Below are 25731 nucleotides of genomic sequence, written 5' to 3'. Positions count from 1 at the left end.
ACAACATAGTATAGTAAGGCTTTTTATCGCAAAAAAACGACATAGTATAGTAAGGCTTTTTTTCGCAAAAAAACGACATAGTATAGTAAGGCTTTTTATCGCAAAAAAACGTCATACTTTTTATCGCAAAAAACGACATAGTATAGTAAGGCTTTTTTTCGCAAAAAAACGACATAGTATAGTAAGGCTTTTTATCGCAAAAAACGACATAGTATAGTAAGGCTTTTTTTCGCAAAAAAACGACATAGTATAGTAAGGCTTTTTATCGCAAAAAAACAACATAGTATAGTAAGGCTTTTTATCGCAAAAAACGACATAGTATAGTAAGGCTTTTTATCGCAAAAAAACGACATAGTATAGTAAGGCTTTTTATCGCAAAAAAACGACATAGTATAATAAGGCTTTTCTCGTCAAAAACGACCAAAAACGACATAGTATAGTAAGGCTTTTGACATAAAAACGACATAGTATAGTAAGGCTTTTGACAAAAAACAACATAGTAGAGTAAGGCATTTGACATAAAAACGACATAGTATAGTAAGGCTTTTGACTTAAAAACGACATAGTATAGTAAGGCTTTTCTTAAAAAAAAGACATAGTATAGTAAGGCTTTTGACATAAAACCAACATAGTATAGTAAGACATTTTTTGAAAAAACGACCATGTAAGACAGGTGTTTGTTCAAAACATAATTTATTCTTCAAAACAGGGTTCAGGATAGCTGCTTCTCTCCAAGAAGTTTCCACCAGAGACAACAAGGCAGCCAACGCCTCGTCGCCAAGTACTGCATTAGACAAGAGTTCACCCCGACTTCTCGTGGTGGAAGACTACATTTCAACATAAATAAGTATAGCACCGAACGCTAAATCATTGCTAATTCAACTTAAATGTCTTTCTTGACTTTCTTCAGATGGAGACACTAAAGTGAAGACGTGAGGAAATTCTTGACAAGCTTTAAGAGTCCATCTCAAGGCACCAGGAGGGAAGGAAGTGGAGGGACAGTCTGCAGCCACCTGGATGGATTGCTCAGACCAGGCATGTCTGAAGACAGTGATCTTGTCCTGGTAAGAAAAAAAATACACTTTAGAAACATTGCAGGATGCAGCAATTGAACCAACAACTGTTTGCATGGTAAATTGGCACTCTACCTCATGAGCAAAGTGGCCACTCACCTCTCTACTATACCATCTACTGACTAACTATTTGTCTGCTTTACCTTAACAGTGACAACATGGAAGTATACAGGAATGGAGTCAACTATCTTTGGTGTAGTCAGCCAGCATTACAACTTGTTGAGCTAAAAACCTATCCACCTTACCATCTTAAAGACTGGGTGAGTAATTAAAATCTTTACATGTTAAGTTAGAAGTTAGAGGACATGGGAATCGAACCAGCTACCACCTATGTGGTAAACTGGCACTCTACTTGGTGAGCTAAGTTGCCACCCACATCCTAACTATGAAAAAGACTGACTAAGTATATTTCTGCTTTACTTGAACAGTGACAACTTGGAGGACATGGGATTCGAACCAACAACCTCTTGCATGGTAAGTAAATGTTCTACCCCATGAGCTAATGTTCCCACCTAACTCTACACAGCATTTAATGGTTAAATAATTATCTACTTTACCTAAACAGTGACAAAGGGGAGGACATGGGATTCGAACCAGCAACCTTTCACATGGTAAGCCTCCACTCTACTTGTTGAGCTAAGTGCCCATTACAACTCTCTACTATACCTTACTTCTATGACTGCAGAACATAATAAAGAGATATAATTAATACACTTACCTTTTATGTTTCATGTCTGTACAGAAGAACTTTCTCTTCGAGTGTCCCGAACTCTGTGGGAAAAGTGAAGATTTAGAACCACATACATCCCATAAAGATGGTGAACGAGTGACTTACGCTTGATGCTGCCGGACGAAATCGGCAAACTGGCGGTCCTTGGCGTAGAGTTCAATGATGCGTATCCTGTCTTGGATTTCCTGTCAGAAAGGATAACAAGGTAAATAAAAAAAAAGATGGGTAGATAATGGAAAATGGTTGGCGGGCGGGTTTACTTACTTCTTTTGTCAATTCACTGTTCTCGTAGATGTGGCGGATCTCTTCGCTGCTGAAGTCGGTGGAGGCTTCGGCGCTGGCGCTGCTGTAGACGGGAGCCTCCGGGTAGCGACGGTAGTAGTGGCTGTAGCCGGTGGTAGCCTCGCTCTCGTACATGGGGTTGTACTTGGTCGCCCTCTCCAGCGATGGGATGCTCTCCACGTGCCTGGACAGAAATGGTTAGTGTTACAAGGGGAAATGTTGTCCCTAGCGTAACTAGAATGGGCCACTGCAATTTTCCGGCCAGTTGTACTGGTACAATGTTGACTAGAAGTGAACAGAATGACCACTAATACTTAAGGAATGATTCCGCTAAGCCTAAAGCCCACTCCGGACAATTCCCTTAATGCTATAAATCATTGTCCCACTGTATAAGAGCAGTTAATCGGCTTAGATTGAACATTTAACTCTACGGGTGGCAGCACTTGTGGAACAAGACATATATTCTCTCCCTCTTTTGCAGGACTAACCAAACAAGAGGAGGCTACAGAAGAGAAGGACACCATGCCAGTAATTGTCTGATTGTAAATAAAACATCAAATATAAATATGTTGACTATTTCTTTTTTTCTAAAACAAAGGTCTGCTCTGCAGCTAGCACATTATAAAGCACTCAGAATTTTAGGCTTGGCATCACCTGATTAAGTGACAAACTAATTACAACACTGGTGTCCAACATACGGCACGGGGGCCAGTTGCGGCCCACTGCCCTATTTTGGGGGGTCCAGTAAGGTTGCCAACAATTGGGTCAGACGCCTATCACTATCAAATCCTAACAATATTAGGGCCATTCTGCGCACAAACTGTACAGAAGAAGAAAAGTGGCCTTACCGTATGGGGTCCTCGGACTCGTCCTTGTCGTACTGCTCCCGCAAAGTCCTTGCGAGGAAGAAGATGACTCCGGACGCTACCAAGAGGAATCCAGCCACAGAGGCCACGGCGATGCCAACCACCAAGGGCTCTGATACAAACTCCTCGCAATGCTCGCCTCTGTACCACCAGTTTTCGCCTACACGACACCTGGAAAGAGAAGAATAAATTACATATATTTTAAAATCTTGCTGCCACATGATTGGCATCAAAGGGTCAACACTTGTATATGTGTTGTGGTTAAGTATTTTACAGCACGGACATTAATCTTCTACTAGTTGGGCATTCAATTTGAAAAACATGACTTCCTTCATTTGTTTACTTTATGCAATACCAAGACAACATGAAGTGTTTTACAATGTGTTATTTGCAGTGAAATAAAAGGATGGTTTGGCCTAATGCCCGCAGTGTCTGTTCTCCATTATTAGGGGAAAATTGCAGTGAGCAATGCTACCCACATGTTGCAAAAAAAACCCTTTAAGGAGAAACAAAAATAACGACAAATCTGTCTAGGACGTATACATTGTTATTGTATATGGCACAGAGTTTAATGTGTGTAAACTATGTGTAGGGGGAAAAAAAGGTACGAAACTCCCCAAACTTTATGCCCTACATAAATTTCCTGCTTTCTCAGTAGGAAATGGAATATTTGGACGAACTAACGTTAGCCGTTGGAATAAATATAAAAGCAGCTGGCGGTGGCGCTTCGGGGCAGAAGAAGCGTGGATTTAAACCGCAAAATGGCTAATCTCCACCCACCTGCAGATGGCTCCCTGGCCAGGGATGATGTCACACTTGCCGTCGTTGAGGCAGAAGTCGCCGCGCAGCTCGCAGATGCTCTGACAGGGCAATCCGTCCACGCTGAAGTAGCCAGCGTTGCACACGCACTCGGCCTCGCCGGACCACTTGTTCACTTTGCATTGTGCGTACTCGTTGCACGCCTGGAATTTGCACGGGTCAGCTCGTTCGCCTGCAAACACAAAGCACCTCTATTAGCTGTTGTATAACAAGCTAGCAAACAAAAACAAATCTGCCATCTTCATTGTTACCAAAAGAAATCCAACATGTGTTTAAACTATGGAATGTATGGGCAAACCCCCCCAAAAAGAACAGAGTCATGTTCTTTATAAGTATGGTGCAAAAAAATAATTGATTTAGAAAGACTTTGACAGGCTGCAATGCAAACATAAGCATGATTCACCATTTTCAGGAATGGAATATTAGAAGCGGACTCACTCACGCTCTCATATTACATAAGGACCTGTTTTCCAGAAATGAGCTCATGGACGTGATTTAGTCTTTAAATGTTGACTTGGAGTCAACCCATCAACATTGATGTCATTTTTTAATGTCAGCCCCAAAGTCCTTGCCAATCATTTTTACTGTAAACAAAGCAATGCATTCAAATCTGCACTAATATTTGCTGCATGCCAATCAAAACTAGTTTGGCTACTCCCCCTTACTGTGGGAGAGGGGGGTCAGCTGCACCGTTTACATCCATTATCACAGTAAAGATAATCCTGGCCTTACTATATTACAAATTGTGTTGTTGTTAAACTAGACTAGGCATTACAGGAAAAAAAACAAAAAAGACTAACCTGACTCGACGTCCAAGGAGTACTTATCGATGGCCAGGTTCATGGTTTGGTATGCCGTGTTGCAAAAGTCCTCCAGGATGAGGTAGACGGTGGTGGTGACACCCTGCGCCACTGGCTTGCCGAATTTCATGCGGCTGTTGACCACAATGCTCCCGTTGCGGAAGTTAAGGATCTCCAAATTCTCAAAGTTGCTCAAGTTGGACTGCAGGTAAGGAACCAGCTGGGAAGGAGGGCAAGATCAGAATGGCTTTGAATGAAAATTCCACTTAAACGAGCATATAAACTTATCTTTGCTAAACTTACCAGTTCTAGGAAGCGTTGCTCCAGCGCTTTGTACTCTGGCGAACTCTTGTTGAAGAGATCCTCAGAGAAAATCATGTTGGTCACCCTCAGGCTGAAGAACACCATGAGCGCTCGCCCGGGATTGGCCGGCAGAGCCACGCCGGCCGGGTCGCCGTCGTGCGACACGGAAAATGGGAAGCCCGTGCTGCCTTCCTCGGTGTGGTTGATCGGGCCGTAATTTAACAGTTCGTTAAGAAGGTCTTCCGCGGGGGAGTCATCTTCGTCGCCATCTGGCAGGATCTAAGGAACAACAGTCAGTTCGTAAAATGGAGGAAAACATTGGATCACGTCGCCTTACCTCCACCATCGAAGGGATTAGGTCGTCAGTGTTGTCAACGTCAACGCGTGTGAAGGGCGAATCCTTCTCGCCAGACGCGGCGGTGGGAGGAAGGATTTCTCGGTTGACCAGCAAAACGTCTTCGTCTGGAAGATCGTCGCTAGCGATCTCAGACGCTTCGGGAGGTTCTACGAGTGCCGGCATGGCTTCTTGATCCGCCTCTGGAGATTGTGCTTCGCTCTCAATGGATCCCTCGCTAGCCTCAGTCAATATTTCGGGGACCAAATCGTCCTCGGTGCTTTCGTTGTCCAGCGCCTCTTCTTCAGCGACTGGAGTTGAGACTGACCACACCACATTGTCCAGGTCACTCGAACCCGAGCCTTCTTCCGCTGGCGGTTCGGGCAAAGGTGTGTCATCTTCGGCAGGGGGAGGAGCCTCTTGCTGGTCTGGGTCTTGATCTACAGTGGCGCTGTTTTCAGGAAGCAGATCCTCATCACTGATGCCTACAAAAATAAAATCCAGTTTCAGTCAAACCGATGAAAACCATAGTAAAAACATGCAACATTCATGGCTTTGTTTTTATTTATGGTAGAAAATACATTAGGACTCACTTTCAGTTTCGGATGCGGATGTGGCAAACACAGCAGGAGAGGATATTTCAACACTCTCCTCCAAGACAACAATGTCGCTTTCAGACGTCTCCGGGGTGTCTTCTTCGGCGCTTTCTGGCAGAAATTGTTCTTGCTTGACCTCGTTTAAGACGTCGTCTGGGAGAGGATTCTCGGTTTCTTCATTCTGCATTAAAAAATAAATAAAAACAACATAAGTCATGATATTATCTTATCATTTGCCATAGTTTTTTTAATTCATCATAGACCAGTGGATTTGATATATGACAAAGACTTTTGTTGTCAGAATTAGCTATTAACACCTTTGTTTGGGGTCCAAAAATGACAGAAATTCTATGTTTAAAACTAACAGGCCCTCTGTTAAGTAGACTTTAAGACATGTGTTTTGCATCAGTAAGATGTACAGTATACGTGTATCTGGCAAAGCGCCATTTTCAGGAAGCTCATGGAAATCTAATTAAAAACAAATAATGGTGCCCCCCCTTTGAGTAAGTTTGGACTCGACACGATGCGACGTGACAAAATGGCTTCAACATGTTTAACTGAAGACTCGGCTGGAATGAACTTCCGTGGCTTTGGTGATAATTTATGGTCAAACACATTCATAAGCTTGTAAAAGTTTGGCTACATTACAATTGGTTGTACGCCGTAAAAGTTGGAGATGACAGAATTCTGGCCTCATTCGTACTAAGTCAAGTTCTGCTATTAATTAAAATTATTGATGAAGAGAATTCCTGCGTTCAACAAGTGAGGAAATTTAAGCTTCAAAACACTACCGAGAAAAAAAAAATTCTATTCATCAAGTTATTTTCGCAAGGAAAAAATGATAATAACAATAATAATAATAGCACATATGCTACATGGCCTCTGAATATCTCCATTTTTTTTCCAATTTTCATTGGCTAAAACAGCAGATTGAAACCGTTTTACGGTTGTGACAGTTTTTGGCTTAGAAACTACAGACAATATAAACCAGGACCACCTCAAAAGAGTCTACGTATACTTTGGCTAAAAAAATGGGGAAGCCGGAATTGTTTAGCTTTCCAATTTTTGCTCGCAAGACTGTTATGGATGGCCGTCCGTACTTTGCATACTCGTCAATGTTTATTAACAATAAAAGCCACGTGCAGTGTATCTATCTCCCTCTTCATCAGAACTTCTTTTAGCATCCCGCAAAGTCAACGTTTTTAAGCGCCAGCGTCAATACTGTGATGAAAAGATATTTTCCAAGAATGTCTGTAAAAGTACAGCAATCAGCTCAAAAGGAGGATTCGCTTTCAGCTTCTATTTACTTCGCGGCATTTTTTTTTTCTTTCTCTCATGCTCTGTTTGTCAGAATTATGGGTTAGAATGAAGTTTTTGAGGCCACCGCCAATCGTATGGCTTGACCCGAGAATAGCGGCAGATTATTACGGCAATAAACGAGCTAATCCGCTTCGCCATCGGCGGCGCGCACAGCGTTGTTATCTGGTTAATGGCTGACTTTTTAAAGGCTTGATTTACAGTACCTCATAGTTTTCCTTTTTAAAAATAGAAGAAAAGCATTTACAGTAATACCTCATTTATCGCTGTAATTCGGTTCCAAGACCTACCGCAATCTCTGTACTATTTTTTTTAACCCCTAAGGTAGACACTGTCTCCTAGTGGCGATCAAAATACTCTTGTGAATATGACTTGGCTTTTCCCTCATTCTTTTTGTATGTATTCACTTACCTACTATAAACTTTTCATAAATATTTGGCGTATTTTCGAAAGTCAATACACAAAGTGGCCAGGCAATAGTTTCCAAACGTTTTTAAACAGTAACAGTTATTCAGAAAGATCTTTCTATAGATTTTATAGACTATTTTAAGTATTTAGATCAGATAGAATAATGTTAGCGTACTCACCACTGATTCCCCTGCAGTGTGGACGGTCTCGGGGGTCTCGGACACTGTGGAGGCAGTACAGAAACCCATTAAAATACAAGACTTGGCAGACCCAGACCAAATATTACCTGTGATTCATTTCTAATCAATCGCAATGTGACTGTCCAAGTCAGAGCTACGACAGATGACATTAACCTACTTAGCGAACAGATGCACGTGACCTCAACCAAAACAAAGTCCTGGAATCAGCGCAGTCAAAACCTGCGGCGTATCCCGTTTCAGGTTGGCGCCAAGGGCCCGAAATCGGGTCACGCCGTCCCGAAATCCCACCCCAGTTATTTATTCATTAAACGCGGCCCACTTTTGTTGGCTTATGTCCGTTATGACGACAAGCGCAGACAAACGAAGACCAGATGAGCGTATGGGTATGTTTTCTCAAGTGGCAAAATCATTATGGGTTCTCACCGCTCTCCAAGGCGTCCTTGAGGAGGTCCTCGGTCACGAAGGTCTTGAGCTCACTGATGGCGTAGACCAAGGTGGGGTGCTCCTTGACCTCACGGTACGAGTTCTCCACCCGGTTGGACTCCAAGGTCAGATAGTCCAACTGCTCGCTGCTGATGCCCGTGTCGTCCACCGCCAGGGTGACGGCGTAGTCCACCACGATCCCGTCGGCCCTGAGTCAAAAACAGAGTCATTCATTTGTTTTGAGTGATTTTTTTTGGTTTAAAAATACATTTCTTTTAACAACAGATGACAGTTTAAGGGTGAAACGTGATGGGTCATTCTCCAAGTCACGGTCTGGGTTTCCAGAATGTAAATCTCCAATAATCGTTCTAGTGGCTGATCTACCTTAATAGGTCGCTAAGACCATTAGCACAAGCGGCTAGTGAGACCGCGGGGAACACGTGCACCCTGGCCCCAACTACGCACACATACACGCACATACTGTTGAGGATCTAAAAGCTTAAGAAAGTGTGTTTTTTTTGGAGTTGGATTTGGAGGGCAAAGCAGGTTGACACACTCACCCTTGAAGATCCTTGTGAGGCCTCCGCGAAAACAAGCAAAAAGTACTTTTAAAAAAAAAACTAAACTGAACGAAATATGTCGTTAAAAATCAACTAGATGGGATGACTCACCTAAAGTCCATGACGGAGACGCTTTTGAAACCAGCAAGTCCTGACAGAGCATCTTCAATCTGTACAAAATAAACATCCTTGGTTACTTTCTTGGAATAGTGGACATTTAATGAGGTCAAAGGACATTTAATCATCCTTATTTCTGGTGGTGCTTTCTGCCTTACCTTCTGAGCAAGATGTCTGCTGAGCGCCTGATAATGTAGCGAGTAAGGATCGGCCAAGTCATTATCGTACACGACGCCCGTCAAGAGGATGCTCAGTTCCACCACCTGCTCCAATATGGCCGCGGGAATGGGCTCCACCGGAATGTCATTGTCAACCTTTGGATTTATGGAGAAAAAGAGCCAATGAGAAAGGGTCGTGTTGGAATATCATCAAAATTAATGGGTGGGACTGGACTCACCTCCATATCTGGCAACAGTACTGCTGGCTCCTCCTTGACTTTTTCCCCCTCGCCTGCATCTTCTACATGATTGAGATGGATTAATTATGACATTTTATAAAGATCTAATGAAGATAAGATATTTACCTTCATTGGCTGCAGTGGTGATTGTCACATCGGGGGCGGGAGTGCTAAAAAATCAACAAAACATAGGTTATTTTTAAGTGAAATGGTTGTTTATCAATGGGGAGACAAAAAAATTGAATGATGAGCGTACCTGCATGTTTGTTGTGCAGACTTGGTGGGTTCACTACAAAAAAATGAAGAAAAACATTTTTGTTTAAATTAGTTGATTTCATCAATGTATGGGTCATTTGCTGATAAATGATGGGAATAATTTACCTTTTCATGCCAGGCACCGACATTTTCTGCAAGTGTGGAGAGAAGAAAAAGGAAATGTTAGTATAAGGCATCGGATTGGACATCTAGCACCGACCGTCAATGACATCAATTGGAGTGCCCTCTAACCTTTTTGACCACTCCCTGGTGCTCCTCTGATTGGCTGAAGTAGGTGCCAATGTCTCGCGATGTCACCCCACCCTCCTGGCACTGGTTCATCCAACTTTGATACTCTTCCTGCTCTGGGAGGCGGTCCCAAAAGATTTTGAAAGCCTCCCACACTGTCTCTTGGCACACTGGAGACACAATGGGGACCAATAAGGACACACGAAAAGATTCTAAAGAATCTCAGCAGTAGTTCTAACAAATTCCAAATTACAAGATTTGTATCTGCTCATTACTGGTGATTACATTGATGTCCAGGATTATGCAAATTATGAAAATGAATTGAACGAGAATGATTTTGTTCTTCCTTTGTCAGGCCAGATCAGGTGAATTCTGGTAAAGATCAAGACAATGTACTTCCCAAGTGTATTTTTATTTGCCATAAAATGAATTAAAAGTAAAAAACATAATAAAAACGGGGGAATATTAGAGTTATTCCTGATGCTATTACATATGAATATTAATCATTATATGTATACGAGTTTTGTTTTATCTATCAATCAACCTCTGGGGAATACTCACTCGGTTCACCTAATATGGAATTATATTGCCAAATGGAGGCTTGTTTTGTTTAAAACCTAACAGCATTTGTTGCCTCCCTTATCTTGTTTTATATTATATTAAAGTTAACTAAAAATGAACCTAACTGTATTGCAACATTTGACTTTTTGTAGGAATATTACGACCTGAAATGTCCTTTTTCACACTCACCTCTGAGATGGAAAAAACTGAGGTGGTTTGCGACCACCTGCTTGGCCGATTCCTGAGCGCACAGCTTGACTCCGCTCGGGAAGAGAATGTTACGCTTGGGTCTGGACAGCGCCACGTTAGCTTCCCCGGGCGCTGCCACGTCCGATAAACGGAGGACGCGACGGAATGGCGCGGGCTCAATGTCAAGAGGAAGCTCCAGGGGTCCCATAGAGGACCCTTCCAGGGTGGCATCTAGTTAAAGTACAAAAAAACATGAGCTGAAGACTTTATTTTTGGGAAAACAGCCGGAATGAACTAGTACGTACCTGTCCGTGGGTTGAAAACCGCAAAGGCTAAAGTAAATAAAAGACATCTCCGCGAGATGGACATGTTAAATCCTTGTTTAGATCCCAAAAGCAGTTCTTTGTCTTGGCTTTTGCAATAATATCCCAAAAGTTGGCATAGTTGAAAAGTCGAGAAGGTCACAACCCTCGGAGCAAGCGACCTCTGGACGTTCCCCCGCAAAGACGGCGGAGACGCGGCGACATGGCGCTCGCAAGACACTTACCGTCTCAGGGAAGGTAAGCAGATGGCTGTGAGAGAAAAAATCTTTGAAGCCCTAATCCTGTTTAAGATAAGCCTTTTAGTGGAGTTACTGGAGCGACTGGGGGAAAGGAGAAGGAGGCTTTAGAGACTATGTGCCTAAGAATTCCCTGGTGGAAAGATGAAAGATAGTTTAACAATATAGCTTCGCTTTACCGGAAGAAGATTGACGGCAAATGATGAAAACATCATTGAGTTTGGTCCGCATAAGAAGCTAAAGTTCATCTTACATTCTATTGTCACTTAAAATATTACCTGTACTAGGTCAGATGTCAAGAGTAAGAGAATTTCACTATTTTATTCTGCATATTTGAATTTTTATAAAAAAGTGATGTATTAACATATTTTTGTTGTGATTTTCCTGAGGATTTTATTAATTTTTGCTGCTACATGTGGTATAAGCACCTATAACTGTCCTAGTAGACAAATTGGTACTTAGCTATGACTCAGGTATTTGGAAGAGGAATGTCTGATTACGAGCAATGACGGACGGGGCATGCTTAACTTTGACCACGGCGAGTCCCACTGAGAGGACAATAAATGAACACTTAAAGCCAATAGTGTAAACCTCTGACCAGATTAGAAGGGCTGGCACTGTCATGTAAACAAGCTAATAGGAAGTAATACTATTTTGGCTACATTGTGACTAAGCACCAAAGCAGAGCAAACAGCAATGCAATACAAGTTTTTTTTTTCTTTTTAAATCTGTCTAGAATACTTTTATCATTATTTTTGAAAATATGTTACACTTAATTTAAATATTCTATAGAGCAGTAAATATATTTTTAAGATATCTTTTTTAAAGATGGCATTTTAACTATTTTTCCTCACCTGAAAATACTTACCCCTTTTTGCCAAAATACTTAATATTTTTTTCCCCTTAATGAGAAATGCCAAAGCAGAAAACCCAAATTATTGGAATCAATGAAAATATCGGCAGCCCAAATGAATTCCAAAAAAAGAATGATTTATGTATTGATCAAACTACATTTGGAAATGAACTTTTTTTCCCCGACACATTTGCTTGACCGGTGAGTTTTGTGTAGAAATTAAATAATGAGCATCATAATTATTAGAAAAGAACTCGCAAATAACGGAGATAAAACACTATAAAAAACGTTCTATGGTCAAACAAGGAAAATTGACGTTGACTTCAGTTAAGACATCTTTGGCCGTCGTTTGTGTAGTAAAGAGCGAGTGGGCGGGGGGTCGGATTTAAGTTAAAAAAAAAAGGAGGGTCGCTCACGGTCCAATTGTTGTCTGGGCCGCGTCCTTGCCACTCATTTTTTGCACGTCTTCTGCTGTCGGTATAACTGCAACACCAGGTCGCGGATTTCGTCTCGCTTTCTTCGTACTTGTCGCCGTAGGAACCAGCGATGTAAGTCTAGAGGGAGTTCAAAGTGCACCACGGGGTCCTGGCAAAACATACCCAATCAGCCACCTAGCCACTCAATAGGGGGCGGGACTAACTGAACTAACTGCTGATAACTTAGTTTTTTTTATACACAAAACTACAGTAATCCCTCGAATATCACGGTTAATGTAGAACAGACATGGCCGCGATAAACGAAAAATTTTGCTTACGAGTTTCAGTATGAATATTTTGCATTTTTCTGAACTTAATAAAAAAAATTAAAAAAAAATTTGTATATTTTTAAATATTATTGGAAAAAAAATCGTAGTTGTGAATTTGTGATAAGCAATGACTGTACTTTTGGTCTAGTATTGGGAGGTTAAAAAATACTCATACCAATAATATAAAAGTACTTGCTATTGACATAAACAGCCTAAATGTTAGAATATTTCACTGTAGTACAAATGGAGTTTCCTACCTTGAGGAAGCATTCGACGTACTGCAACAAGTACAGGCCGCAATCGCTACTGTTGTCCTGTAGAGGCACCTGACAGTGACAACTTTTCATCTGGTCTGGACCGAAATCCCGCGACGAGCCCCGGCGTGCTTCCCATTCCGATTGTAGGTACCTGACAGAACAGAAATAAAAACAAAAATTTATGTTTTTGCCTTGAAATGCAAACCTCTACCAAGAAGAGTTTACTCACTCTCGCAACAATTTAAAAATGCGCCCGTGAAGGGACAATTTGAGGGAGTCCATGATCAGAATGCAAGGCCTAAAGAAAACAGGAGTCACAATTCAATACTTGTGTTCCAAAAAAAATAAAAGAAGGCAGCCATATTGTGCCTACTCACATCTTTGAAACCAAGTACTTATTGCAGGTTTTCTCTGTGCAGTCCTATTAGAAAAGCAAAAAGAAAATGTCATTTTTCTGTGTCTGTACTCTCACTCTCTTGCTACTGCTACCCAAATACAGTATGAATAAAGTTATCTAATCTAATAGAGATTGTGCTTTAAATTCAGACTCACCACTTTGCTGGAAAAGGCTTTTGGCTCTTTTACTAGATAGAACACAGGGAATAAATTTAGTGATGGTGCAATAGATGACTGTATCAATTGTGAGGACATACCATGTTGCGTGTCGTCCTCACTGTTGCTGCTTTTCAACTTTGTCGCCTGTGGAGATTCTCCGGCTTTGTCCTGCTGTGGCGACCCATCAACCCCATTTAAGTTACTTTCTTTCCACGGCTCCCACGTGGGCTTGTCCAGTCCAGCAAAGCAGATAACCACCAGATACCAGTGAGCCCTAAAAAAAAAAATGTAAATTAGCATAACGACATACCAGAAAGTGCCAGAAAAAGACAGGTTAAAAAAAAAAAAAAGGACTATGACATGGGAATCAGAATATTACAAAATTAAAATTGCTGCAATATTACAAGAAAAAAAAAAGATGTGATTTGTCATTTAAAGAGCTTATAGTAGTTATATTACTTTAAGGAATAAGTATAGAAGCAGAACAGCTAATTTAGCTTCAAATTGCTGCCACAAATTTAACATAGCGTTGAAGTGGCTTCTGCAAAGTGACTAAATTTGCAACAAAGTGCAAATGCTTTGATTTAATTTGATGTTGCTGTTCCAAAAAGGGTTCAAAACTTTTCCGTATTTGTAAAAAAGATTGTAAAACTAGATGCTCTCCTATGTTGCATTTTCCCATTGACATCCACTTACTCTTGATTGACAGGAACAAATAGGAAGTCCTTTTTGAAGATGTCCACGTGGCGTGTCCAATTTTTGACTCGCTGGTGCCGTTTCTGTCTCTGACAACTAATTAAAACAAAAAATAAGATGAGAACAGAAGAAAAAAAATGATTCTTAAAAGCACCGAGAAGCAAAAACTTACGATTCCGTGGCGGTGCCTTCACTGGCATTGTCTCTGCGAGTGAGTTGCTTATAGAAGAAGCTGCTGAAGATGTGCGAGCGCTCCACCACCGACCGCGAAGAGTTCTGGAGGAGGTATCTGAACCCAGGGGAAAAAAAAAACACTTTTGTTTCACCTAACGGAAGCATTTGGTCGAACGATGGTCGCCAGGGGACACCCACTTGAGGTAAAAGTCGATGATGACGTCGTTGAGGTACTGGCCTTTGTCCAGACACAGCAGGTCTTCCATTGTCACTGTGATTCCGCCTTTGAGTGGTGGTGGAGGGAACTGGATCAAACTAAAAAAATAATAATAATAAATGTCAGTGAAGATGTGAGTGCTTCATGGATCCATTGGACTTACTGGTGGGAAAGGCCTTGATGTTTGAATTTAACCCAAGTCGAGTCTGGTTGACACATTGTCACCGTGTACGCTCCCATCGTTCTACGCCGACAAAGTGTGTAGAGAGGGCTGCCTGTCTTGTTGTCCTCCTATAAAGACAGGTATGTCGATTTAGTTATCATTATTTATTTTTACTGCAAACTTTTTCAATACTACACATTTGAATTATTAACAATAGGATTGCTACTGGTGTAGTTGATTGAAAAGGCCTGTGAATGATGTATGCTACTGTTTTGGATAGCGAAAAATGAAAGTAGTTATTAGGGTTGGGGTTATTCTGGAATACTATATATATATATGCAAGAGCGAATTAGGTATTTTAGAATCATCCTTATATTGTTTTATATATTAAAGATAACTAAAAATGAACCTAACAGTAATTTAATGTAGATTTTTTTAGTTTTTACCCCTTGTGTTGTCTGCTCCTCATCTGCCAAGTGTTGCATTCCAGTGTCCTCCTCCTTTTCTTCCTCCTCCTCTTTTTCCTCTTCTTCGTCCTCCTCCTCTTCCTCAACAGAAGTTGTCTCCGGCTCCATCAGCCTGCTCACGTCCAGCAACGCGGCAAGCTCCGGCGCCATCTCATTCATATCATCCACCTCCGAATCGGAGGAGGAACACCAGGCCCCCGCTTCAGATATCGAGACGCCATCATCCAGACCGAGCCACCGAAGCAACTGAGGGTCTTGCCCGCTGGCTCTGACGAGCTCCAAACTCTCCTCCAGCGAAACACTTGGATTGACAAAGTCCCTCAGATCAAGTTCACTGCTTTCTTCTATTGACATCGCGTCATGACAGTCCATTTCCAGGAGAGAGCGCAATACGGCCCTGTCCATGCCTATTAGAGGTTCCTTGAGAGCCAGCAAGAGAAAGGGACTGGGATTTTCTGTAGGGGAGACAAACCATTCCATAGTAGATTGTTATTCTACACGGGCATGAACTGAGTCAGTTGTATTATTAGCAGTGGTTAGTTTACCCGGTTTGTTAAATAGGCAGTCGAGATCCATTTGCACCTTCATGGCAGCACTTTGGCTTATACAAAAAAAGAGGAAGGTACAAGGTTCGGCGCCAGCTTCACCGCAGATCCAGCTGGACGCCACCTCCTCCGGCCCCCAAATGCTGTACCTCCTCAACTGGGCTCGCTCCAAGGTCACAGAGACCTCAAGTTCCTGGTTCAAGTCTAAGGATGAGATGACAGCATGATCCCTTATCAAACCAATCAACAAACTTATTAAGAATAATAAAAAAATACCATCAAAATCCATTCTTTTTCTGCAAAATTCAATCTCATATAGTGCCCAATATACTAGTTATATGTATATAACTATGCTATGTATATCTTTTTTTCAACCCGCTAACTTGAGATGGTGTAACAGGGTCTAGGGAACATTACCTTTTAATGGTATGATGATATTTTCTTTCAATACCTGTCAAGGGGAAAAAAAAAGTATGTTCACATCCAGATCTGCTTCTTAGAACGAAAGGATAATTTGGGGGACGGCTAATTATTTACCGTGAGCTTGCCATTTGCTTCTCCTTTGTAACCCCCACAGATCACATAGGTGAAGGGTAACTCGAGGAGAGAGTGTTCGATTGTGGGGGCGGGTGAAACGGACCCCGACGTTCCTACAACCACATGCAAAACCTGTATAGTAGAAATCAGTCAGTTACATACACGCCATATTGCAAAGGTATCAAGTGCACAAGACAAACTTTATGGTCATTTTTTTTGTACTGTACAAATATAGGTTTTACATTCTAGTCTACTGCACCAGAAAAAAAATGTAATAGTAATATAGTTTGAAGGCTTGAGCTTCACTTTTACTAAAAGCCCCCTCTGCTGGAGACATGCATGGATGACCAATATAGAGGATACACTACTTATGACCCCTTCCATTTATTTTTATCTTGGATGAAAAAAAAATAATTTGCGGAGTAATAGGTTAGAGAACTTTTAAAAAATCCTAATAAAAAAAGCCGTTTGTAATAAAAAATATATATAAATAGTAATTCAAAGTCAAAAAATTAATAAAAATAAATTGAAAGAGTAAAAAGGGGATACAAATAAGTGTGACCCATGCATATTTTGGCTTGGGAATTTGTTTTATAAATCTAACATGTTCTATAAATGTAATATTAAATTAGTTTATGAACAATAAAAATCCCTTGCATGATGGGCTCCACTAAGCTGGTTTATGATTATTTTCTAAAATACCTATTTATCATTTTTAATCAGCATCTCATTGACACATTGAGCCCACCTCCACATTCTGCAAGTGAGGACCGTCGAGTTCTTTGGACACAGCTTCCAGCAACAACGGCTGCACACGGTGCTCAGCCTCAATGTCTCGGTCCGAGGGCGCCGTCTTAGCACATCGGGCGAGATGTCGGGTAATGTCGTCGCTCTCCTCATCGTCGCTAGACAGTACAACTGAAAGAGAAACAAAAAAATATATGTTAAAAAGACTGACTTGCATTTTCAAAAATACATAAGCTTTCATCCATTTTCCCTGTTGCATGCTAAATGGATCCAAGTCCAATACCATACAAAATGTGATGTCAATTAAAAATATAGATTAGGAGCCATTTTTTTTGCGTATACTCACTCAGGTCAGCGGTGCTGGCCTCCTCCGAGTCGTCCTGTGGTGGCAAGCAGCTGGAAGCGGGAGATCCGATGACCACTCCCAACCCCAGACTGGGGTTGGCGACTGGGACGAGGCACGGCACTGCTTCCACGGTGGGCGGGGCTACGCCGTCGTCCGACGGGCGGTCTTGTTCGGGCTCCAACGGGCCAAGGGAGGCCAGTCCCCCGCCTACTCCGCGTTCACTAGTGAGCCGGAGCACGCTTTCTCGTTGGCGTTTTGGGCTACATGCTCCGTTGAGTGTGATCCATCTGAAGGCCTTTCGTTTTCTCTTCTGTTCCTGTGTGAAAAAGACACCATGTTTCAGTTTTTATGGATTAAGTTTAAAAAAAAATCAATTGAAACAGTCAAGCCTATCTTTTTTTCTTCTTCTAAAATGGTTCGAATCTCACAAACAATTAAAGATAATTCTGATTCTTATTAAAAATGGAGGTGGTGTACATGCAGTCCAATTCCAAATGTTATCATGTTAGAATGATTTAGGGGTGCACTCACCAGACAGTGTTTCTCTTGAGCCTTGATGTCCTCAGGGGAACTTGGGGGAAAGTCATCAGTGTCTCCTGCATCGTCTAATGGTTTCCAGCTCACTGACAAGCCGCAGTCTGTCGACAAAAAACACCACAATTACTGACAACCGCATTGCCACTAAAAAAATGTGTTGTCAAGAAAGGACGAAAAAAATCACATCATTTAACCTGCAAAGTGCAAAATGCTAGCAAGTATGCATGACTGTATATAAGTGGGTTATGTATGTTTTTTTTTTTTTTACTAAAATGAACCCAATGAAGACATGCAATATTTTTTCCTTCAAGATGTCAAAGCTGTTCATAAAAATGTTTAGTTTTACTTCAAATATTTTTCCATTATAACCCACCTACAACTCCATAGTCTTCCCCATTTGTATTGACGATAACCATCTTCTCCACGTCTTTATTTTCCTCCCCATTGTCTGTGTGAGGTAACTTCTTTCTCTGGTGCGGCCTATAGACACACAAAATTGGATATTTTTTTAAGATGAGAGAAATAATGATGACATAGAACCACTTTTCAAAACTCCATGATGAAATTTATGTCATGAAAGAGACATGCTACCTGCGTTGGGATGAAAGACTGCTCATCTGGACAGATTTTGGTGGCGTGTTTTTGTCCCTTTCATTCTTGGGTGGTTTTTGGCTTTCACATTTGACGGGATCCGGTATTTTTTCGCTGTCCACTTGGGACATGCTACCCTGCTGCTTGTCCAAAAAAGACCTGCCAATGTCGGTCTTTAACACATCGGTCAAGACCAGGCAGAGTCTTTTTCTGTGGAACAAGGGACGCCATTTTTCAATTCAGGACACACACTTTAAAACAAGTTGTTTGGATAAATGTCTTAAAGAATGTTGACTTACTTGTTTATCCCCCATTTGACCACGGCGGCATGATTGTGATCAAATGTTTGGGATGCTTTTTTGGGGAGTTTTCTACCTTGATTTGCGTTGCAGCACACCTGTGCAGAACTAATAGTATTAGTAATAAATTTGAAGATCAAATCAAATTCTAAATGAATCTGTCCTGCCCTTGACGACTCCCACTCACCAGTTTCTGCCTTTTGACTGTTAATGGCAGCTTTGAGGCCTTCGGGGGGTCCGTCATGACTGCCAAAATTGTGAGGTGCAGCTGCAATACTAATATGAAGACAAGCAATACAATGCTATGACAATTTAAAAAAAAAAAAAAAACGTATTATGATTTTAAAAATGCAGTTCCCTGAGCACAGCAAAAAGCCACACATTTAAATAAAAAAAGTTTTTTTTTTTTATGTTGCTTTAATTTATTTTTTACGAATTTAAATATTGCTTAAATTCATTTTGTTTAGAATTACTGTAGTATTACAGAACATCTATAAAATTAATTAATGCAGCTTTTGTCCAGATGACAACAACTGCTTCCTGGACCGCAAATTTAAACCCCCTGTCCATATACATAGATATACATACACACGATAAAAATAAGAATCCCTTCACGATCGACTCGATCTACGTTTAATTTGGCCATCAATATTTGAATGCTATTTTATTTCCAGTGATCGCACATTATTTTCGTCTTTTACCCCCGATCTCAACGGGGACGTTTAAACTAAAAATGATAACCGCTGTTAGCCACGCGAGCATGTAGCAACGCTAGCTCACTCGAACAAAGATGCACAAGATCGATGACTGAAATCTTACCATCTTCAGGAGTTAAGCTTGGATCTTGCGTAGGGAGGCTCTAGACAACTATTAAAAGGCCAAATATTTCATGATGATCGTGTAAAAATGCTAAAAAGCCGTTAGAGGTAGCAAATTGGACGGCCGTTCACGAGAGACACAGAGGGGGCAATGTGGCTACATCCGGGTTGAACCGGAAACTACGTCAGGAGAAGTTAGTGTTTCAGTATAGTGGACAAAATCGATTTTTAAATTTCATTTTTTTTAGTTTGTTATTATATATGTTTATATTTGCAGTTTGAATATATAAACGCTGCCGAGTTTCTTAATTCCTCTAATATAAGTTTTTTTTTTTGCACAAATTCACCTGGTGGTAACCTTGGTTTAGGTTTGTGCGTTTCCGCCCGTGCAGTTTATAGGAAACACAAAATAAGAGGCAGCAGTTCCTCACTGCAAAAAACTGTGGGGAGAGTATTCTCTGTTGCACAAAGAGAGAGAAATGTTTGTTCGTGTTCAAAACATTTCCTCTAGGCTTAAACCATCTTTTATTTTAAAGAGCTGCAAAGTGAATTTCTACCACACAGCTACGATGATATACGTCAACCAGGAACCCTTTTCTCAATGCAAAACAACGTGGCATCCACAATACTAATCACTGAAAACATTGAGAATTGGGAGACAAATAATTTATTAATTTCATAACGTTAAAGCTCACGCACTTACTGTGTAATGCTTACAATTGACGTTCATGTTATTTCAAGCAATGTACTTTCTCTCTGCAATCTCGTCACACTTACAGCAGTTTCATAGAGTTCCAAATGTATTTTCAATATATATATATATATATATACACGTGCTGGGTTTAACTTAAATCATTCCCATATTGAATTCACACACAAAAACACTGGAATGATGCGTAGTCGTTTTGATACTCACATTCAAACACAACAAGAGCAACTTTAACTTACTGCTGACTCACCGTACGTTTCACAAAGCACTAAACAATGACTACCAACATTGAAGGGGATGGAGTGATTGAGGGTCCACGTTTTTTTCTTTCCTCTTAGTCCATCCTGATCTTCTGATTGGTCATCCTGTAGATGATGCTGTCATAACCCGGGTCCATATTCCACAGGCTGTAACTGACTGCAATCACGGCGAGGGCCAGTATGATCATGAGCCACAGCACAATGTTGAAGACCACAGCGTAATGGAAGTTGTATTTGTAGGCCAAGTTGTATGGACTGCCCGGGTTGCTCTGCAATGGTCAATTAACAATTCATTTCAATCACTGTGCTGTTCTTAGTGATAAACCTAACAGTTGCTACTGTCACTTGTGCGTCATGTGACCTACGCATCGTGAAATGTCGTCTTTGAGAATAATTAGGAAACGCTAACGAGGACTTACAATCTGTTTGGACTCCAGGATGGATCGGGATTTGCGGGTGAGAGGAGCTTCAAAGTTCTTCACGGTCACGACCTCCACTACAGCGCCATTACTGTAGAGGGCATATACGTCCTCTCCAAACTGTTGATGGAAAAAAAAATACATCTTTAGTTCCTCTCAATTCAAAACCAGACTTTCAGATGAGATTATCCAAATGTCTTTTTAGCTTTTTACTCACAGCTGCAATTTATGTTAAAAAAATGACTACATTCTTTACCTTCTGAAGAACCGTGGAGAGCAGGGCGACTGCATGGCGGTACTGAGGAGAATCCTTTCCGTAGACGCGACTCAGCTCCTCCAAGCCCGACAACTCCAGCGAGTAAAGGTCTGGAGAGTGGTCTTTGGCTAGGTGCCTGTGCCTCTGCAGCTGCAAAATCACTTCACACAGTCAACACGAGACAGTTGGGCGACCCGACGACAACTTACCAGAGCGGTGATGTCATGCAGAACTTGGATCTCAGACAGGAACAGCAAATCAGCCTGCAGACATTATAGGATTGGAGCTCCAATGATATGCGATCATAAAAGAGTGGCACCCATTGAAACTGACCTCTGCATTCTTGCTGAGGGAATTGAGAGGCAGAGTGGCCAGCACGGAGCCATCTTGTGTCAGGCGACTTCGGATCTGCTGTAAGGTCACCGGCAGGTCCTCGAACACGGCATTGGCCTTGCCCAGCATATACAGCCTCTATATTATATTAATAATATTTATTCAAGAATTTTGTACAATGGCCTCAAATTTTTTTCGTACCTCTTCGCTGGGTGCGAGCTGCAACACAACAGGCGTGTCCTCAGCAAACAGGGAGTGGACCGTCTCCGCCACGCCATCTAAAGTGAATGGCACCGGCTGTGGAAAAGCAAGAAAAACCTTATGAGCGAACAGAGGTCCATGTATTTTGGTCCTCATCCAAATCCAGTCCAACTCACATTCTCCAAGGGGTATGTGGCCACACTCTGAGGAAAAGTAAGGCTGTCAACTCCGCGGACAACAACCAAAATGTTAGCACGGGGACGCTGGAAAAGGGGACCGGCTTGTAGGCCAGGCCAAAAAAGATCCTGAAGGGATTAAAGACAATACTATTGAATAAAATGCAAGTGTGTCATGGATTGAAAAAAATAAACCTGAATGTAATAAAAAAAATGGCAGATTTGAAATCAGTGAAGAAAATTCATATCCAATCAAGTAAGAGAAAAAGTTGGCTAAAGTAATAATAGCATACCTCTTGAACAGAGAAGCCCATGGTCAAGGCCACCAAGTCAGGGATCTTCTCACCAGAGATGGGCCATTCTCCTTTCTGGAAGGATACAAAGTCTGGAGCCTGAAGAACCGTCAAAGTGTCCCCACGGACTCCTACAAAATGAAGGGATAGAATCCATTAGAAAAAAAAATGATCCAAATTGTGTTTGTTACGTGTTGAAATAGCCTCCCCAATTTTTTTTTAACATCGCCAGGCAGTATTCGTGACAAAAATGGCAAGGAACTTCCTTGTTATACATCCTGTCACGCGACTCACTATCCTTACAGAAATAGCTACATTTCGTTCCTATCGTTGGATTATTGTGGTTTATTAGAAGGGGTGGCGGCCATTTTTAATTAGACAAATATTTCAAATTTGAAGTCCATGGTAGACATAAACGCAGTGCGGTAACGTTCATTACTAAGCAACCCTTGTTAGCAGGCCGATTGAAAAAAATGCGCAACATATAGATAGCTACGATACTGACAAGAAAAGATGCATGGATGACAGCAATACAAATTAAATGAATGAAAACATGAGATGCTAGCTCGGTTAGCTGAAACCCGCTCACAGTGACGCCAAGTACACAACGACGGTTATTGTCGATACGATAATAAGACATGCGTTCAAAATGCAATTAAACGATTATATAACCTATTTATTGATAATTCTTACCGTTTGCGTAGACAAAGAGAAAGGCAAACACGACAGAAGACAGCGCCTCCATCCTCGACCGAGCAGTCGGCGACATTTTGGCTTCTCTTCGCATTAGGATGAGATCACGTGATCGAAGCAGTCACGCTGGATCACATGGTCACCGGAAGTCAAGGTCGCATGAGTGGTTAGATATCATGTATATGAGAGGAGAAATCTTAAGTCAGAGTTGGAAGCTTAAATGCGACATAGGAGTCATTTCTATGTCTAATGTCTATTTTTTTGTCCGAATAGCTAGCTAGGCTGAAGGGTGAGCATTGTTCCATCGAGAATGTTTTGCACAAAATACAGTCCCCATATTAAACTTTGGGGGGCACTGTGGGTCCGTGCGTGTTCTTTAAGAGAAAGGCAATTGGAAACAATACAAACGTCTTCCCAAAGATGGCAATGTCGGATTGCAGCGTCGCGGGCAATTTGGCTAAACGGTTTAATTTGACATTGACACCCAATTCATTTAGCTCCATTTAGTCCCACCAACGCCGAACTTAACCACATAATTAAAGGAGCGGCACGCACGTTTCATCTTGCAGTTTATATATTTATTTTTTTAAAGCAACTTCTTTTTGTAAAATATAAATACAAATTAGGAGATATTTTAATTACAAAGTTAAAACAAAAGAAAATGAACACCCCCAAAAAGTTTGATTTACTGCAGTAGCCTCACTGTTAGATATTTACACGAGCTCTTTGCCAAAAGGTGAAGATAAGTATTACAATAAAACTTTTAAGATACAATCAACGCTGCAGCTTTGCGTGTTAAATTACAGACGGGACAGGAAGCACAATTTGAACATTTCAAAATAAAAGGCAAAAAAAGAAAACAATAAACCCCCCAAAACAAATTGTACATCATGTGCTCCGCCTTTTAACTCAAATCACACATTCAATTAGCACGCATGCACGTGTGCCGCGTCGACGCGCCGTCAGGTTTCCCAAAAAAAACAAAAAATGTGCGTTGACACGCCGTCTGGTTCTCAGAAAGAAAACTATGTACACACACACGCACGCACGCACGCACGCACGTATATGTACATACATATTTATTTATATTTATTTGTACATATATTAATTTATAAAAAATACGACCGTCAGTTAATGAGAGTCAAGTATATGGCGGCTAAGCTAACGCAGGCCGGGTTAGCCAACCGGCAGGTCCAAAAGTCTCCACGTAGAGTCCGTGGCGCCGTGCGGGGAGGAAAAAAAAAAGGAAGGTCAAGTCAGTGCTTGCTGCTGAGGAGGAGGAGGTGGAGGAGGAGGTCTGGCCTGGCCAATCGCCTTGATCCTGTCCTTGAGTTTGTCCCTGGCCTGTTCCCAGCGGTCGTCCAGGCACTCCAATGTGGAGCCCAGCAAGGCGGCTAGTTCGCCACTGTCCTCCACCAGGTCCAGAAGTTCTTTGCTGTCCGGTTGGAAGCCCTCCAGCTCCTCCGGGCAGGAGAAGAGTTGCGACAGAGAGGCCTGCCGGTAGAACTCGGCCTCCGACACGGTCACCACCGCCATGTGGGGGAAGGCCTGGCGGAAGCCGCGGGCCGACATGCGTAGACGACGAAGCACGTCGGACAGGAGAAGCCAGTTCCTAGGACTGACCAGAGAAAGAGAGCGTTAGTCGGGGATGGCCCTTCCCGGCTTGGCCGGCCGGGGCCATGACGGAGATTCTGCATTTGAAAATATATAAAAAAAATTAAAAAAAAGTACTCAAATGTCAACTTTCATTTTTACTTGATGACGTACACTATAAAAAAATGCCAACAATCCAATTATAAACCAAAAAAAAAGTCTAAAATCTCAAATTAAAGTTAGCGTTAGCTGTTTTAGGCTAGAAAAAGCTAACAAAAAGCATTTTAAGAACCCAAAAATAAAAAAATAAATATAAAGACAAAATACATAGGCTGCCAGAACATGTATAAAAAAATAGTCTACTCATTGTGTGTGTGGAATAATGAACACAAACAGAGTGACATCACGACCAATCCAAGTGCTGCGTATAATGATTGACAGGTCAATGGTTGGACGTCTGCATGAACAGTGGCTGAAAATCTGAACATGCAGAAAGTCACGACTTTAGCATCGTTTTTTTGGTTTCTTTTTGCTTTTTTTTTAATCCCATGGTTAAAACGTGCCACCTATTTGAATCATCAGGTCTTAAAAAAGTCAAATTTGAATAGTGGCTCGCGTGTGCCGAATTTGGGGGCGAAAAGTGCTGCATTATTCCCAACACTTGGGAATGTCGGGACGCTCACCCGTGCGAGACGGACACCTGGATGTTGTAGCACGGCAGCAGGGGCCGGTCGGAGAACTCAAATTCAAACATCTCCCTCTTGTCGTCACCGTCGTCTTCGTCGGGTCCCGGCGGGTCGGCCAGGATGTCGTAGGCTCCGCCTTCCTCGGCAGATTCTGAAAGGCGCCACATCGAGTGAGCCGGAGAATATCATTTTCCCACAAACTTTTCCTTGGGGTGATGACTAATTTTTCATGCATCTAACGCATGGGTGTCAAAGTGACGGCCCGGGGGCCAAATCTGGCCCGCCGCATCATTTTGTGCGGCCCGGGAAAGTAAATTAGACTTAGTAAAACTTTGTGTTTTAGGATCAAATTATAATGGAGAGTATAGATGTATATTAAATTTCCTGATTTTCCCACTTTGGAATTAATAATTGTCATTTTTTAATCCATGTTTTTAGTTAAAAAATCATTTTGTGAAATCTAAAAATATATAAAAAGCTAAAATAAACATTGTTTTAGCTCTATAAACAACTGAATATTCAGGGAT

The 25731-nt window shown here is 41.6% G+C and overlaps 4 protein-coding genes and 2 long non-coding RNA genes across 10 annotated transcripts in view; 2 read left to right on the top strand and 4 right to left on the bottom strand.

The window, feature by feature from the left end:
* Positions 1 to 1333, top strand: part of LOC144203967 (uncharacterized) — a 46161-nt gene extending 44828 nt beyond the window's left edge. The window contains exons 9-11 of one of the 2 annotated variants that reach the window (XR_013327804.1): positions 710 to 816; positions 911 to 1064; positions 1225 to 1333. This is a non-coding gene — a long non-coding RNA (uncharacterized LOC144203967). Of the gene's footprint in view, positions 1 to 709; positions 820 to 910; positions 1065 to 1224 lie in introns of both variants that reach the window. The other variant, XR_013327803.1, reaches the window with a different exon arrangement.
* On the bottom strand, positions 677 to 11313 carry impg2a (interphotoreceptor matrix proteoglycan 2a). Its single transcript, XM_077727616.1, has 22 exons — positions 10785 to 11313; positions 10480 to 10710; positions 9733 to 9899; positions 9607 to 9632; positions 9482 to 9514; positions 9352 to 9395; positions 9226 to 9287; positions 8987 to 9142; positions 8823 to 8881; positions 8712 to 8732; positions 8152 to 8360; positions 7708 to 7751; positions 5801 to 5984; positions 5211 to 5692; positions 4874 to 5152; positions 4571 to 4790; positions 3732 to 3942; positions 2934 to 3122; positions 2068 to 2269; positions 1909 to 1988; positions 1792 to 1844; positions 677 to 1061 (listed from the first exon to the last, which is right to left on the bottom strand). Exons 1-21 carry the CDS (start codon positions 10846 to 10848, stop codon positions 1802 to 1804), a joined length of 3006 nt encoding a protein of 1001 aa, XP_077583742.1. The 5' UTR covers positions 10849 to 11313; the 3' UTR covers positions 677 to 1061; positions 1792 to 1801.
* On the top strand, positions 1356 to 2650 carry LOC144203970 (uncharacterized). The gene is made up of 5 exons (XR_013327805.1): positions 1356 to 1547; positions 1639 to 1684; positions 1816 to 2008; positions 2096 to 2282; positions 2567 to 2650. It is a non-coding gene; the product is annotated as an uncharacterized LOC144203970 (long non-coding RNA).
* Positions 11314 to 12007: 694 nt separating the features above from the next.
* Positions 12008 to 19756, bottom strand: LOC144203966 (sentrin-specific protease 7). Of its 2 annotated transcripts, none has more exons than XM_077727615.1 (22): positions 19587 to 19756; positions 18955 to 19043; positions 18768 to 18875; positions 18469 to 18678; positions 18251 to 18357; positions 17872 to 17978; positions 17341 to 17656; positions 16996 to 17165; positions 16248 to 16379; positions 16128 to 16161; positions 15711 to 15914; positions 15145 to 15620; positions 14699 to 14826; positions 14517 to 14633; positions 14317 to 14433; positions 14145 to 14240; positions 13547 to 13722; positions 13446 to 13477; positions 13271 to 13314; positions 13123 to 13191; positions 12894 to 13044; positions 12008 to 12476 (listed from the first exon to the last, which is right to left on the bottom strand). In XM_077727615.1, the coding sequence occupies exons 4-22, from the start codon at positions 18597 to 18599 to the stop codon at positions 12342 to 12344; spliced, it is 2742 nt and encodes a 913-aa protein (XP_077583741.1). In that variant the 5' UTR covers positions 18600 to 18678; positions 18768 to 18875; positions 18955 to 19043; positions 19587 to 19756; the 3' UTR covers positions 12008 to 12341. The 2 variants fall into 2 exon arrangements, with proteins under 2 accessions (XP_077583741.1, XP_077583740.1); XM_077727614.1 differs by having other exon boundaries at positions 18768 to 18865.
* Positions 19757 to 20544: 788 nt separating this feature from the next.
* atp6ap2 (ATPase H+ transporting accessory protein 2) lies at positions 20545 to 23090 on the bottom strand. The gene is made up of 9 exons (XM_077727622.1): positions 22926 to 23090; positions 22233 to 22363; positions 21940 to 22068; positions 21764 to 21859; positions 21563 to 21700; positions 21439 to 21492; positions 21230 to 21379; positions 20974 to 21093; positions 20545 to 20823 (listed from the first exon to the last, which is right to left on the bottom strand). The coding sequence occupies exons 1-9, from the start codon at positions 23017 to 23019 to the stop codon at positions 20629 to 20631; spliced, it is 1107 nt and encodes a 368-aa protein (XP_077583748.1). The 5' UTR covers positions 23020 to 23090; the 3' UTR covers positions 20545 to 20628.
* A 391-nt stretch (positions 23091 to 23481) lies between these two features.
* Positions 23482 to 25731, bottom strand: part of bcor (BCL6 corepressor) — a 36520-nt gene continuing 34270 nt past the window's right edge. For 2 of the 3 annotated variants that reach the window (XM_077727619.1, XM_077727620.1), the window contains 2 exons: positions 25202 to 25355; positions 23482 to 24543 (listed from right to left, as the gene is read on the bottom strand). In XM_077727619.1, coding sequence (XP_077583745.1) covers positions 24177 to 24543; positions 25202 to 25355 — 521 coding nt within the window. In that variant the 3' untranslated portion in view covers positions 23482 to 24176. The remainder of the gene's footprint in view (positions 24544 to 25201; positions 25356 to 25731) is intronic. The other variant, XM_077727621.1, reaches the window with a different exon arrangement.

This window comes from Stigmatopora nigra, chromosome 11 (genome assembly GCF_051989575.1).
Source record: "Stigmatopora nigra isolate UIUO_SnigA chromosome 11, RoL_Snig_1.1, whole genome shotgun sequence".
Classification (NCBI taxonomy): domain Eukaryota; kingdom Metazoa; phylum Chordata; class Actinopteri; order Syngnathiformes; family Syngnathidae; genus Stigmatopora; species Stigmatopora nigra.
Note: the sequence above shows the minus strand (reverse complement) of the source record. Positions and strands in the feature narration are given on the sequence as shown.

Bases quoted from the DNA above. Each gene is read 5' to 3' on its own strand.
- impg2a (XM_077727616.1), bottom strand. From the start codon at position 10,848: ATGTCCATCTCGCGGAGATGTCTTTTATTTACTTTAGCCTTTGCGGTT. The intron at 9,515-9,606 runs GTAAATTATTCC...ATTTTTTTGTAG, and splicing joins TCGGTGCCTGGCATGAAAAG to TGAACCCACCAAGTCTGCAC. The intron at 7,752-8,151 runs GTGAGAACCCAT...CTGCCTCCACAG, and splicing joins CAAGGACGCCTTGGAGAGCG to TGTCCGAGACCCCCGAGACC.
- LOC144203966 (XM_077727614.1), bottom strand. From the start codon at position 19,011: ATGACGGACCCCCCGAAGGCCTCAAAGCTGCCATTAACAGTCAAAAGG. The intron at 17,166-17,340 runs GTGAGTATACGC...TTTCTCTTTCAG, and splicing joins GGCCAGCACCGCTGACCTGA to TTGTACTGTCTAGCGACGAT. The intron at 12,477-12,893 runs GTAGGAAACTCC...ATGTTTTGCCAG, and splicing joins ACGTCGAATGCTTCCTCAAG to GACCCCGTGGTGCACTTTGA.
- atp6ap2 (XM_077727622.1), bottom strand. From the start codon at position 23,019: ATGCGAAGAGAAGCCAAAATGTCGCCGACTGCTCGGTCGAGGATGGAG. The intron at 21,701-21,763 runs GTACGAAAAAAA...AATATAATATAG, and splicing joins AGCTCGCACCCAGCGAAGAG to AGGCTGTATATGCTGGGCAA. The intron at 20,824-20,973 runs GTAAGTCCTCGT...TGACCATTGCAG, and splicing joins TCCTGGAGTCCAAACAGATT to AGCAACCCGGGCAGTCCATA.